The sequence below is a fragment of the Gymnogyps californianus genome, chromosome 5 (assembly GCF_018139145.2).
Source record: "Gymnogyps californianus isolate 813 chromosome 5, ASM1813914v2, whole genome shotgun sequence".
Lineage (NCBI taxonomy): Eukaryota > Metazoa > Chordata > Aves > Accipitriformes > Cathartidae > Gymnogyps > Gymnogyps californianus.
The window spans coordinates 7,967,282-7,982,775 of NC_059475.1; the positions used below are offsets into that span (position 1 = coordinate 7,967,282).

The window sequence follows — 15,494 nt, forward strand, 5'->3', positions numbered from 1 at the left end:
TCCCCATCCTACAGCAACACAATCAAGATGTAAACACAAAGAAAGTGCAGCAGACACATCACTGATTTCATTGCCATTTAAGACAACCCTAGCAGCTCTGTGCCATGGACTGATGAGGAAAGCACATTAAGCACTTGCAACAGAACATCCAAGTAGACCTGTTTTGCAGCCTGATTAATAGAAACAACCTCTAAGGACTAATCACAAGTCGAGCCCCGTTTTGTAGATTAATAGAACAAAGGCACAAGAGAATAGGGAAGATTACAGGACTGGAATATAAATAAGAAAAGGTGTACACTCTACGTAGTTTGACTGCTAGTAATTATCAGCTGAAGGCACATCCTTACGGCGACGTCTCGCTGTTCTGTGCTAAAGCAGCTCAATTCCAGATGGATGACCAGCCTCTGCATCTCTGAATATTTTATCTGTATTTTAACTCCAAAATTTATGAAACAACAAAATGCTTCTCTGAAACAAAGCATGCTTTCACCTCACACTTTAAGTATCACTTACATTTCTGTTGATATTAGATGATTATAAAATTTGCAGGAACTATATTTTTCAGTTGTACATACATGGATCAGCAAATACAATATTGGCATATAACAAATGACTGTTACTCAAAACACTGCTGCCACTGTAACATGGTAGCAGATGCTAAGACAGCAGAGATCCCACATATCCCATCTGACCCTGCGAGGAGGTGTGCTGCTCCTGCTGTGCCATCCTGGCCAGTGGATTTTGCTGGCCCTGAGCAGGATGCCACCGCGTGAGGAAAAGGTAGTCAGCCAGAGAAAAGTCCTACAAATAAATCCCTTCAAAACGAAATGCAAGATAATGTACATTTTTTCATTACCTGGAGTTGTGCTAATGTTCAACAACAATTAGAAGTTATGCATTAACTATGTGCAGTGTCTACACAAATGCCATATGGAAAATGATGGAACTTTTTCATGCCTCTGAGGAAAACTACTTCTCTGCTTTTGAAAGTATTCAATTTGATTGGCTGTAACAAAATGTAGTGAAGATAATGGCAACACAAAATGCTGTGTCTGTGCCTGCTTCTGAGTTCAAGAACAACTGGAGGTACCACTCGTAGCCAGTGCTTCATTAAACACGTGCAATCTGCACTCCAAAATCCTGAATGAACTAAAAAAGTCCTTCTAACTTCAGGAAGGATGGATTTCATCCTTTATGTGACAGAGTATCTCTTTATCTACACAGAGATTAAACAATATTTTCAGAGTGATTTATACTTGACTTATTTTCACATTTTCTAAGCTTTCCCAAAAGCTCTACCTCTTCCAATGCTATACACACAAGAATATAAGCAATGTCATTCTTGAACCTTATAAATCTAGGAGTTTATAAAAAAGGATCTTCAGGTTAGGCAATAGAAGACATTCTTCCTTAAAATGGTGCTTCCTAGGTTTCTCAACAAATACAAAACCTGTGTTATATTCACAAACAGAAGAGGGAGACAAACTTACCAAGAATTGAAAAAACAAATTCAGGTACCCATAACCCTGGGGATTACAGTGTATTGGGGCATCCCGTATTAAAAACGGGAACACTTTAGAACTACAGCTTTCAAACTAGCACTCAGTTTGCCTTTCTCCTCCATTTTCCTGAGATGCAGGACATGGAAGTGTCCCAAGCAGCCCAGATGGAACACCAAGAGAGGTGTTAAAGAGAACACCTTTCTTGCAGTTTCTTTTTATTACATTCCCAGTTTTGGAAACAAGATGTTTAAAATCTGTGCCAGGAAAAGGAGACTGAAAGATTCATCCTTCCTTCTTACGTAAAGCTTTCTTATATAAAGTTTGAGGGGATACACAATCCGTAAGTATACTCCCAGGGTACAAACCCGTAAGCCTTACTCAGGAGAGCAATACAGTTAGCCGCTGCAAATACTAGCTTTTGTCAGTAAGATACACTGATTCACGTATGTGCAGAAATAAAATGGCTTTTTGAAGAACCAGACCACACAACTTCGTCAGTGCTACCCATCCAGCAAATGCTGCCGAAGCATCAAAACGGAAGGCGAGAGCTCTCCAGAAGCAGAGGATAGACGGGTTGGCAGACTGCAGATACAATACTCAAGTACTCACAACATTACTTGCAAAATAAATACCATGACACGCTTGTCAGATGATTTCAAATCATCACAAGCTCATTTTCCAGGAAGCATTATTTCCTTTGTCAAAGCAGCCATAGGCACAGGGTTTCCAAGCATGACATGCATATCAGTATGTAAGGCAAACAGCTAAGCACATATATTAAAGGATACTGTGTTTAGTGTTTATCTAAAATGCTAAGAGGAGGAACACAGAATGGAGTTACCAGGTAGTAACTCCCATTACTTTCTCCCAGGTACACTGTGCGTGCAGGCCATAAGATGATGTCCTTGTCCGTGCAAAACTAACTGAGGAGGTAGCAAGGCATCGCAGCTTGCGAGGCCTTCTGTACTTACTCAAGGGTGTACGCAACTCAGCCACATCTATGAAGGCACAATGATAAGCTGCTGACATCTTCCTGCTTGTAAACCACTGCTTAAGCCTTCTCTCTGTGTGCACATACACAAACATTGCTCTCAGCCATATTAAGATTTTGATATTTAACTAGTAGAGTCAGAAATGTCAGCAGCTCTCATACTTTAGATGCACACAAACCATAATATAGACTAGCACCTAAACATTTTAGAGGTGGTTATAAATACCCAGTGGTCTCATTGATTTTCAACTGAATCCATGAGTGTTGACCACTTCTGAAATAAGGTGCCAGATCTATTCTACTGAATGGATTCTCATGAAAATCTGATGAATGTAGCTGTCACTCTTGACCTTTATGTCTATGCTCAGATTCACAATCTGTTTTCTCTTATTTGAAGTGCTTGTGCAATTTCTGCTTTATTTCATAGCCTCTGTGAATTACTTCAAGCATTTTATACACATGTCAGGGTAAAGTTAGCATGCTGATCAATAAGTATTAGATAAATATGACCCAAATCATCTTGAAGACAGTCATGACAAATCTTAGCCTTCACTGGGAGCTAACAAAATCTAGCCACTTGCTACCTGACTTACTTTTGTATTAAAACCAAATACAGTTTTTGAAACATAATTTCTCTTCCATTTCTACTGCATTTTAACACCATCACATCATGCGAGCTTTATCATCAGCTCTACCTGAAGCAATGTAAGTTCTTCCAAATGTTTTCCTGTTTGTCCTGAATAGATGAACTATGAAGCAAACCACCTGTAGACTACACCTGTTTCACACACCTGACAGTACACAGGACAAGACCTACCTTCTCCCCTGTCGCCTCCCAGTCTCATTCATTTCACCGCATCTTGTAAAGACACTTGAAGGTATCCCTATTTTTCCAATTACAACTTAACTCAGCAAAGCTGTTAATATGTCTATCTGTGTATAACTGATAATCATATATTTAATTAAAGCTTATTACAAATCTCACTGAGTCAGTGAAACTACCCATGTCCCAAACTTGGCTCATTTAGGTACCTTGTTGAAGTGGGGGGGTTCGCTACATTTTTCCAGTGTGGGTTGACATTCGCACTGTGAAGGTATCGGCCCATGTAGTCTCTCCTCACTCAGGGTCACAACTCCTGACTTAGAAACGATTCATGCATCCAGCGCTTTTAAACCGGCAGCACTGCTGATAACTCCCCACCAAATGCACTGATGTGTTGTTTGGATCTCAATATCCTGCTGGGAACACACACACGTTCATGCACATTGGGCTGGATGGGCCTCGCCCTTCCAGTGATACAGCCCTCATTTGGTCCACCTACCCCTATAGCAAAGTCTCCGTCTCCCACTTAGTTCCTCGCTGGAGCCCTGGTCTCTCTGGCTCACCACCTCCTCCAGAGGGCCCTGAACCTCCTCCTGCTCTGTGCTCCAGCAGCCAGGCCCTGGCTTACACTCAACCACACGTTCTCCAACTGCCTCTTTGCCTGTCACTCAAAGCATCCAGCTGCTCCCTAATTCTTGCTTAGAGTATAGGGGCAATGAAGGAAAGAAAGTAATGGGGCTTGAAGAGCACCATCCAATGCAAAATCCGCTCTGATGTCAGCTCGACAAAGCTCAAGCCCCTCTCTTACCTCTCCACTCTCCTACTGTGAAAGTAGTTGTCCTCAAGTGAAGTAATTTTTCAGTTAACCTTAACAGCATGGTACTTTCAGTTTTGTCTTTCTTCCCTTCTGCACTAGACCACCACAAAGAGGTATGGTGCACATACAGGTAGAAGAAAATGGAAAAGTAGGAGTCCTGAAGTGCAGAAGCCGCAGGGAAGGATTTATTCAAGCAAGCATCAACAGACAGCACAGAGTCCAATCCCGTGAGGAACAGCATATCTCCACTTTTGGGTTAACTCTCACCTTCCCGCCTCTTTCCCCAGCTCCCATTCTTTAAGGGGCTTCAGACCTCCTCCCAAGATGAAGTCTGTAGCAGCTGAGTTGAAAATTGCAGGAGTTTTGTAGTATTCTAGTTAATCCCTACTCTTCCTAACTCCTCGCTGGGTGCAAATGCTTTCAGCCTGCTCAGTGCACACAAATGCCACATTGACCACTGTGTTATCCCAGCGTTCAGCAAAAGGAAAGCAAACTTCTTGTTCCTGGACAGCTGGCAAGTGAAAAACACAAAAACAAAGCAAAACTACCAACACAAGCACAACTTGTGGGTTTTTGTATGCACAACTTGTATATCAAAACGACCTCGCTGTTGAGCAAACCACACTTCAACCTGCAAACAGGAGACCACTATAAATAATTAGCCCCTCAACAGCACAGCTCATACTCATTCTGGCTCTTTGGGTTTTTGCGCAGCACCTACTGAACTCCAGGAAAATGGAGCAGGAATTGGAGACACAGAGCAGATTCCCACAATCGTCCGTTTGGTACTGCTCTGAAGGAATTCAAATCCCTGTTTCCACGCTAGGCAAGATTCAAAAGAGTTAGGAGAGCCACCATTTTATGTCTGTTTTAACTGGCTAGACTTCCACCCACAAATAGACACAGTTTGTGTATTACACCAGTAATGAATACTCTGAAGTTCTTATTCCTGCTGAAGTCAAGCCTGACGGAAAGGTTAAGACTTCATGATCTGCCCCTGTGCCAGGATGCAGAGCTTTCCAAAGAAGTAGCTAGGACAGGTTAGCATCACAGCATTAAAAATAACTTATGAGATAATATATTTAAAGTTACAAACATTCCACTATTTATTTAAAAAAAAAAAAAAAAGAAAGAAGCTTTTAAAAGTAAACAGGACAATTTTTTTACTTAGAAGTGAATCTGATATCAAGGAGACTGAAGAAAAATCAGCGACATTCCCAACAAGGCAAAAAATGTAAACAAACCGCTGCAATTCTAGACCGAGGGGAATACATTCTTCAATCCTAAAATGAGAGACTTGAAGGACAAATGCCAAGAAAAATGAAACAGAAGCCTGCACCTTTAAACACAACCACGCTATGGTGGTGGTGTGTTTGTTTAACACACAGACAGAAGACTTCAGTCTTTGCCAATACTTTTCTCAGTTGCTGACTTCTACTGCATAAACGCCGGAATTTCTGAAAAACTGGTACACCACCAGCAGTCTTGTCCAGTCTCCCCCTGGTTTCCTCACTGCTAAATAGCAATGAAGAACTTTATTGCTGAGTAGTCCAATTTCCTCCCTTGTCTAGGCGCAAACTAATTGCCAACTAAGACTATGAAAATAAAAGAAATGAGATCCATTCCAACCCATCAGTATATCTGAATCCTATCATGTGAGTTGCCAATTGGTTTTCCAGTCCTCACGCTCAATATCTGCTGTTAATTTGCTTGCTATTTCAAGAACTTGAAGACTGTCAGCAAAATCCATGATGCATTACAAAACTTATAATTGAAAAGAAAAAAAAAAACCATCATCTCACGCTTTTCTGACAGGATAAACACAAAATCTGAAAACACTGATCAGAAGAAGGGAGATGTACTAACTTAGAGCTACTTGTATTAAAATATGATTGCAAACGAAGCAGCAAAAGAAACAGAATTATAGAAATAAGTTCAAACTTATGCAAAACCATTTGATGAAACCCCCCAAATTTACACTAGCCTAAAAAGAAAAAAATTGCACAAAATATTATTTTTAAAGGAGATGACTGAACCTGTCTATACTTTCTTAAGGCTGCATTATCTATGCCAATTAAAATTTTGCTTCTGAAAAAGAGTGAAGGCACTTCCTCTAGAGTTACTAAAAAAAGCAAATGAAAGCCTTGGTTTCGCAGAGGTGAGCGACAGTGAGCCGTTTGTTCTTGACCTCTGGATCACCCTACAGATCCAATTCTTGGACACAGGAAAAACCCACTAGTATTCATTAAAAGCAACTGGGAGGCCAGCTTTGTGCTTCTGTTCTTGAGACCTGCACAAGCTACAACTTGACAAATGTGCAGGCTACTGCTGAACAATGCTGCTGCTCCTGTCAGAAGGGAAGAGCTTTATTCCCGGCTTCATTCAAGATGAATTGATTTTCATCACAATGATGCAAATGGCAGATTTCAGTCATTATTATAATCAATTTTAATCTTTTACGTTTGTGCTTTTCAGTTATTTCCATAAAGTTGATTCTGTTAACCATTAAAATGCATTGATTTATATGGAATTAGCTTTTCTACTACGCATTTTCTTCCCTCAAAAAGAGTCATCTACCCATAGTTATCTAAACAAATATATATGCTGAAAGTCTTGGATCTTCAGTTTTACTTTCCGTTCTGCTAGATATGAGTGGAATTTGCCCATATATTTTAATAGCTAAAAATAATGTAAATGATTGCTTTATTAAATTATTTGATACTTATGGCTTGTGACATTTTTTGTGGAATTTTTATGGAGAACAGAATTTAAAATCCATAAATAAGCCTACTGCCTCGTTATTCATGAAATTAACTACCATAAATTTATACACACACAAAATAAAGTTTATCAGAATACTTTTTCATTTCAACTATTTTTGCCTTTCAAACAAACCAAAAAAGCTACCTGTAGAGCTGAACAGTAGAACAAAATAAAACAGAGAAAAATATTCTCCCTGAACAATTGTTTCTGTCAAAACGTAGTTTAAACAAATTCTGGCTCCAGTTAACTGCAGTTCTCTGGTGGTTTGAATGCTTTTAAAGCTTCATTAGAAAACAAACATTGCTAGAATATTTGTATTCAAACATCTACAGCATACTATAGTAAATTCAGTCCTTAGCATGGATGAACAATTTCAAATATAATTTTAAAAAACACTTGTTTTAAAATAACATTTGAATTTAAATAAAACTTACACGTATTAACTTATACATATTCAGCACCTGAAGCTGCAGTAAAAACAGTGTCTCTCCTTACCCTTCTACAGATACATCAGTATGAGTTATGCTTACGTATACTTCACAAAAGGAGTTTTAAGATTTAAAAATTCATATATCCATTACTGTTTGTATTTTTTGTCCTGTTCAGTAAGTAGCCTCAATCTCAGATTTCCAAAGGAGAAAATGTTTCCATTGGAATCTTTAACAGTTTTGACTGCATAAAGTATAAACTATCAATTATTTTCCCACCAAACAAGCCAGGTTCATAGGGTAAAGTCAGAAGGAAGAGAAAGGAGGGAAATGTTTTTGTGGATTGTGATCTATAGACCAAATGGAAAATATTCAGCCATTTTGCTCCTTCAAGGTACATCAAAGAATCTCCTATTTAAGGTGTGAAAATGTCAGTTACATCCTCCACCTCTGAAAATGAGCAGAGCTCCGAGCGTGATTCATGTCCCACCCTTGCTCTTTTCTCTTTCAGGGGCTGATACTCTGCTTTCAACTCCCCTCTAGCTAATGCCATTTAATACTCTCAGAACCATCAGGCTAAATTCAAATTTTCTGCTCCTTAGAGGCTGTTGATATGCACCACCGCACATTCCAATTGCAAATACACATGAATGCTCCCGTGTATTGTAAGTTATTTTCTACATACAAATTCTACTAAATTGTAAGTTAGGAGGCACTACTTGAATTCTCTTAGGTCTTTAGAAAGCTTTCAGATGTACCATGAGTAATAACATGTAATGAATATGGACTGATATTTCTTTTCTGTAGTTACACTGAGTTGGCAATTTACATTTTCTAAATAGATAGATGACTTATAGCCAGTTTTCCCAGTCTTCTGGCAATTACTTCTTAGAAACCCCTGACAGGCTGAAACCTCCAGAATCACAGCTGTTATTCTTCGTTTGATCCCTCTTTTTAAATTAAAACCAGTAGCTTTATCAGCAGATGAGAATTTTTTCCCCCTGGAAATACTTACAAAAATGCACATAAATTGAACATGCCAACTTATCTCATTTTAGGGTTGGAGCATCTTCTGGGTTAATGACCAGTGTTCCACTTCTGTGACAGAACTAATTGGGGTAAGGAGGCCATAAATACCTACAAAATCCCCACAAATTCTCTTCCTTTGGGGTAGTCTGAAGATTTATAGTAGTAGAGTGAGATGTGATTGGAGGGGAAGGAGAAAAAAAAAATGAAGTGTTAACAGGCTTGTCTGATCATTCTGTCTCAGTTTCCAGGCACAGAACAGATTTTTCCAGTATCTGAAGTGACTTTTCCTTCCTCTCAAAGACCAACTAAAATGCAGGAAAGCAGCTGAGGAAGAGCAAGCGCATGAGGGAGAGCGCAAGAGAGTGAGCGAGAGCGAGCGCGCGAGCGAGCGAAAGTGTGAGAAAGAAGACACAGTATCTCTATCCTTTGAACACAGACTAGCTGATCTAAAAAGCTGTATTCAAAATGATAGCCTCAAGTCCACATCAACAGTTGCTCAAAACATGCTTTGACAACAGTTTTTTACAGCTGAACACAAATGAAACATCCTTCAAGAGAGAGGAGAAGTCTGCACTCGGCTGGAGCTCAGCATGCCTTTCTAGCAATCTAGCTTTATTTCCCATTGATCGCCAGTTGGAAAAATCAGTTATCAATGGATTACAGGGAGGAATAATTAAGATTTGTCTTCCATGACTAGGTCAGAATACATATGCCATTCACTTGTTACGGTTAAAACAACTCAGTTCCTTGATGTGGCATCCCTTAATATTTCAGAACAAACATTCTAAATCCATGTGTATACCTGCAAAATGAAAGAACTTCTAAATGTCGCTGGAGACAAAAGGATAACAGACTGACATTATGGATTCGGGAAGCAAAAGAGGGGGAAAAAAGATCACTACGATTTGCCAGTACATATAACGTAAAGGCATTTCACACGGTTCTCCATTTCAGAATACCAAGCTCTCTCTTCCCCAGACCTGGATTCTACGTTCTCCAGATCTCTCCAGCAGCAATGTAGCAAGCAGAGTTCAGGTAAATCTGCCCCAAATAAATTTGAAAGATGCCTATACTTTGTAATCATTGGATGCCTGCAGAATACAAGCTCTCTGAGCCCGAGACATACATATGAGAGAAGCTGAACACAATCTTAATCTCAGCAGCTAACCTTCCACCTCACACAGCTGCTCACCTTGCAGCAAGTCTCAAATCCACCTCACACTACCCAAAGCCTTTATGTGCCCTGTCTTCTTCTGTGTATTATATGCTGCTACACTAAAAAAATTACTTTGAAATGTCTTTAAGAGATGATTCCTAACCTGAATTAAGATCATCTTTCCCAATTAGCTGATAACGCAGAATTTAGAGTTTTAGGTTTTTTAGCTACACAATGGCAGGCTGATTTAACCTGCTAGCTAAAGGCTATGACTTAAATTACAGAAATTAGTAGCTTAAGTCAAGAATGTGAGATACAGAGCTAGATCACAGTTTTCTAGCCAGCAGATGTTCACAGGCCTGATGGCCAAGTGAACAGTCAATAGAGATGAGATGAAGGGGGAAATTTCTAACGTCTGTATAGGTTTGCCCCATTCTTCGGTTCAACCCCTGCAATTCCCCCTTCCTCTCCTACTTTCACCTTTAAAGCAAGCCTGACATCAAAAATGTAAGTTACAAGCTTATAATAAACCCTTCTTATAGGTGTGCATAAATCAGCATCTAAGTACTTCAGCTGACAATTGAGGATGCCAAGTAGCATAACGATTATCACTATCACTGAAGTTCAGGTTCCTGGTAGAGCCTCAAAGGACTGTGGCTGTTGTTACCATGAGAATTTAAAATAAGCACTACCCAAGACTCCACAGAGATATCAGGCATCATAATTAAACAACATGTTGAAAAAACAAGGAAGAGTCTCCTTAGTACAAAACTGGACAGCAATTTTTCCTGCATATGCTTGGCACAGGGGTGGAATGAGATCAAAACTGGCTTGAAATTTCATTATCACAACTTTACAAGCAAAAGAAAACAATGCCTAGATTTCTAGATCAGAAATAACACTTAAAGCACCTGCTGCCTTGAACCTTGTGCTGTATGAGTGTTAAATGCTACCATACTAATCTATTAGCACAGCAGACATAAATACCTCAACAGCACACAATATAATGGAGCTTCCCTAATACATACTAAGATGCCACTGCAGTTAATCCACAAGCACAGAATGGATATTAAGTCCACAATTTTTTAATTGCATTCAGCAGGTAAAATAGAAATAATTACAACTCCTTTTGTCTTATTTCACACACATGGCTAAATATAGCCTATTTATCCACAAAAAAAATGAGGCAATTGTTTCAGGGTGGTTCACAGCTAAGTTTGATACTGTTCTGCAGGGCAATGCAACAAAGCAGCTTCATGCATTTTCAACAGTAACGATTCCTGCTGTGGGTCAAGTAATAAACAGCAAAGAAAGTTTAAATTGAGACTTACCATGGGGCACCGTATATTCGGAATCCTTTAACTGTTACCTCTGAATCTTGTAAGTAAATACTATTTGTCAGGAGTGACTGAACATTGTCAAAGTCCTCTGGTTTCAATTTGGACACAGAGGGAAAGCGGTAGTAATCTTGTTTAACAAGGTCTGCCATGAATTCCTTATCAAATGTCAGTTCATGATTCCCAGCAATCACTATTTTATATTCATATGGTAGGTTTCCTGAAATAACAAAAAAGAGGACTTAATTAGCACATTTTCCTCCCACACCAGCATTGCTGGCACAATAAGTAGACAGCTAGCAGTAACAGAATGAAATACCCAAGATCTGTGTGCATCTTCATGTTGAGCAGAAGTTATTAATACTGCTTCTCTTCCATTGAATGAAACTGTGTTAAAATGTAAAGTAACTTCACACAAAGCAATATCATAATAAAAAGCGTATACTGCAGAGTTAAACAAAACAAGCTGGTAGGCACCAAACCAGCTCCAAAAGTGGCATAAACCACCACTGCTCCCTTGCTTTCAACTGATGACATACTGATTTAGATCAGCCTAAGATGTGACACTGAGTCCCACCACTTAATTCATGGGACTGGGTCAGAGTCAGCAGTCCTGAGTCCCAATCCACGGGAGTGACCTGCAGTGAGATATCTCAAGTGTCTGAGTGGGTAGGTAGACCAGAGACTGCAGTATGCCTCACAAGTATGTCGTGAGGGTACCAGGCACGGGGTACTGAATTAGGCTGGTTGTGCTGTTGTTTTTTAAATGATGCCGTTATTTGGATTAATTTGTGTTCAAGTGACATTTATTCCAGACCTAGCCTGTTCTCCAAAGCTTCAATTCACTTGCAACGGACTTTCACTTTATTATTATTATTCAGCTTATGGTAGTATCCCATTTCTGTAAGAAGTACACATGCAGAAGAAACCATGAAACTCAGGCAAGTAAGACAAAAGGTAGGAAAAAATAATGTGGTTAATTCACTTACTGTGAGGGTCAGAGATAAAGAATGCAGGCTTGATCACCCCAATTCAGGGCAACTAGTCCCACTGTTTGGAAGGAGGCATGGATCAGGCCCACGGAGCCAGATTTTTTGGAGTTCAGAGACAGATTTTCAAGCACTTGGTACCAACAATCAGTGCCAGATCTTCCAAATAAAAATACTGGGTGCTGAGCTCCCTTAAAAATATGGTCCCATACTGTGGCGTCTTCACAGAAGCTAGGTTCTTTTACAAAACCTGTCCCACTGTGTCTTGTCAAAAGTCACACGTAAGTTTGCATCAAAGCTAACTTCTGCTGCCTTCACCATAAGCCTGATTTCCTAGTCTTAGACCAAATCATTCATTTTGGTGCTTCTTCCTAATAATCATTTAGAAAAGGCTGGGTTTGTTGTTTTGGGGTTTTTTGGGTTTTTTTCACAAAGGCAACAAAATGTATGTGGAAATCTATGGGTCCATCTTCCAGTTCTGGTACTCTGTCCTGGTTTCGGCTGGGATAGAGTTAATTTTCTTCCTAGTAGCCAGCACAGTGCTGTGTTTTGGATTTAGTGTGAGAATAATATTGATAACACTCTGATGTTTTAGTTGTTGCTCAGTAGCACTTATCCTGAGTTAAGGACTTTTCAGTTTCCCGTGCTCTGCCAGCAAGCAGGTGTGCAAGAAGCTGGGAGGGAGCACAGCCAGGACAGCTGACCCGAACTAGCCAAAGGGATATTCCATACCATAGAATGTCATGCCCAGTATATAAACAGGGGGGAGTTGGCCAGGAGGGGGGATCACTGCTCTGGCATCAGTCAGCAGGTGGTGAGCAACTGCATTGTGCATCACTTGCCTCTTCTTGGGTTTTATTTCTCTTTTTGTTATATTCCTTTTCATTACAATTATTATTATTGTTATATTTTTTATTATTATTGTTATATTTTATTTTATTTTAGTTATTAAACAGTTCTTATCTCATCCCATGAGTTTTACCTTTTTTTCCCCAATTCTCCTCCCCATCCCACTGGGAGGGGGGAGGAGTGAGGGAACGGCTGCACGGTGCTTAGCTGCTGGCTGAGGTTAAACTACGACATACTCCCAACATCTGCCCCAAGGAACACAGAATCAGATGCTATGTATTTCTCGTGAATACAGTTCACCTAAATAGATGTGGCTTTGCTAGTTTAAAACTTGTCTTTCAACTTTCAAACTGTTTGGGTTTGTGGGGGGTTTTTTTGAGGTAAATTTCAAAGTAAAGCTGTAAGTATTTACAACAAGATTAACTTCCCCTAAATAAAGACTTACAGGGAACCAGTCAAAACCCTCTGCTTTTCAATATTTACAGCACGGAAACAGGAATTACACAAGATATGTATATAAACATTATCTTTGCAAAATTAGTTAATTCTGGATAGAAAACCAAAAAGCTACAAATCCTCTGAAAAAAACAAGCAGACATCTTCATAGACACCTCACATCTGAACAAAATGCAGATCGTACATATTCATAACTCTCTGTGGTGCTGCATTAGATTAAAAGCTGGGGGAGAAGCAATAAATAGTCCTCTACAGTTTATGCCTCACTCCTTTCCCTCTTCCCTCCCCTTCCCCAGCTCTGCTACATGCTGCTCTGCAATTCATTTTTATTTAAAAACTCGATGTGGCCAGGTACCTACAATTCCTGCTCTCTGTGACTCCTGGGCAGAAGGTAAAATTGCTATTTTCTCCTCTCTCAGGAAACATAAAAGATACCACCGGCATGAAATTTTCTATACTTGTCATAACTATCAATCCCCCAAAACAAGCCAGATGTGATAAAATTCTCCGGGAAGTAGGATGGAGAAGTTAAATTCAGGTTTCTGCCAAGTTATCAACATTTGCCAGTTTTAGCAGAGAAAACTTCTCATCTTACTGGATAAATGTCCAAGTTTTACACTTTCTCCCATTTATTTTGATAGACTTGAAAATCAGTGTATTTTGCTGATACTATGTTCAGTTAAATCTGGAACACTTTTGCTTGAAGTCAATGGTTTTTTATCTTGGCACCTTGAAAAAGAGGGCTTACTTTGAAGACACACAGTACATGAAAAGACAAACCAACGGTGGCATCAGTGATCATTAAAACATAAATGTAACATATACATGTTATATAAGGACCTGAAATCAGTAGGGAAAACCAAAGAGTATTTACTGCAATTGGTGTCAAGGCAGCTGTTGACTTTATTAAGACCAAGGAGAGGATCCGCTTGGTCAGTTCTTGAGAGCCGGGGGGACCTGGGAGAGAACAGCCTCTCCCCGGTGCCGCCGGGGAGCTCAGGACATGGCCCCACCAATGAAACCTAAGGACCAACACCAGGACTGAGGAATACAGCAAAACAGGCCCCGGAGGAGAAACCCCCCGAGGACCAAAGTTCGTCAACATCTACCCGTAAGCTCTAGCTCAGCAGTACTGCACACCCACAGCCTGTGAGCCGGAGAGTGATTAGTGCTTGCTGTGGATGTAATGGCTGCAGACTCGGGTCCCCCTTCCAGCAACAAGACGAGATGTGCTTCCCTCCATATTTGTACATACTTTAATATTTACCACAGGATGGGCACCAAAGTCTGACCAGGCTCCCCACCTACTTCCTTGACTTTATAACCAGTCACATTTTGCCCTCCTTTTCCAGAGCTGGCTCGGGAACTAGTGATGAGCAACACCACTCATCAAAATGCAAACACATCAAAAGCCAAGCCCAAGCAAAGGGGAGCAGCAAGAGGAAGTCTCACCCGCTTCTTTCCTCTTCCCTGAGGAAAGACTATATAGCACTAATCACGGTAATAAATTACCTGCAATCAGATTAGCTATTTATTCATCACATTCAGGTTTTTCCTTCCTCAAACCCCTGTGGCAATGTACAACATTCACTCTCTCTGATACAACTTATGAAATATTTTGGCGTGTTTTCTTTTGGCAGTTCTGCCCTTTGTCTATAATCTGCTGACCTTCTGTGTTTAATACGGAAGCATAAACAGTCACACACAAAATCTCCTACTCCATGGTATTTTAGTTTCATCCCGACCAGATTAATCTCTGCATATCTACATCCGAGCTGTCTGTGCAGAGAGAGACGCTGCAGCACAATACAGAGGTTGAAAGCCATTTCCTCATCTTCCTTCACTAAATTTTTGTTAGCTACATTTGGTCTTTATTAGTCTAATTTCCTAACTCTCAAATTTTCCATCATGCATCAGTAATATTATTCATTTTAATTTATACTGTTGATCTGGAAAACAGAAGAATCGTTTTCCAAACTAGGAAAAGTTTGATGTGTTTGCCGGGACAAGCACTTCAGAAACCCCAATTATCAACTCTTAGGGTAATAGCTGAGTTTAAATTAAAAATACTTAAATGTTTAACAGGTGAGATCAAAACCCTAAAATTACAGCTACTAAAAATGACTAGGGCACCAAGTCTGTGAAGCAGAGTCACCTATACTGGAGTATTTGAAATCTTAATATATTTATGTGTATATACACACACAGGTGCATGTGTATCTTCAATATATATTTGTATTATTTTGGCTAAGACATTTTTCAACATCTGCCCTCAACAGCAGAGAAGCAAGGGCACAATATAATAATTGATTAAGAAAATATTGCAATTAGACAAGTTGTTCTCTTCTGGAAGA

At 39.8% G+C, this 15,494-nt stretch overlaps 1 protein-coding gene across 1 annotated transcript in view; it reads right to left on the reverse strand.

Moving 5' to 3' along the window:
* Positions 1-15,494, reverse strand: part of MPPED2 (metallophosphoesterase domain containing 2) — a 109,804-nt gene that overhangs the window by 37,530 nt on the left and 56,780 nt on the right. Inside the window, exon 4 of the mRNA XM_050897841.1 lies at positions 10,841-11,066. Within this exon, the coding sequence (XP_050753798.1) occupies positions 10,841-11,066 (226 nt within the window). The remainder of the gene's footprint in view (positions 1-10,840; positions 11,067-15,494) is intronic.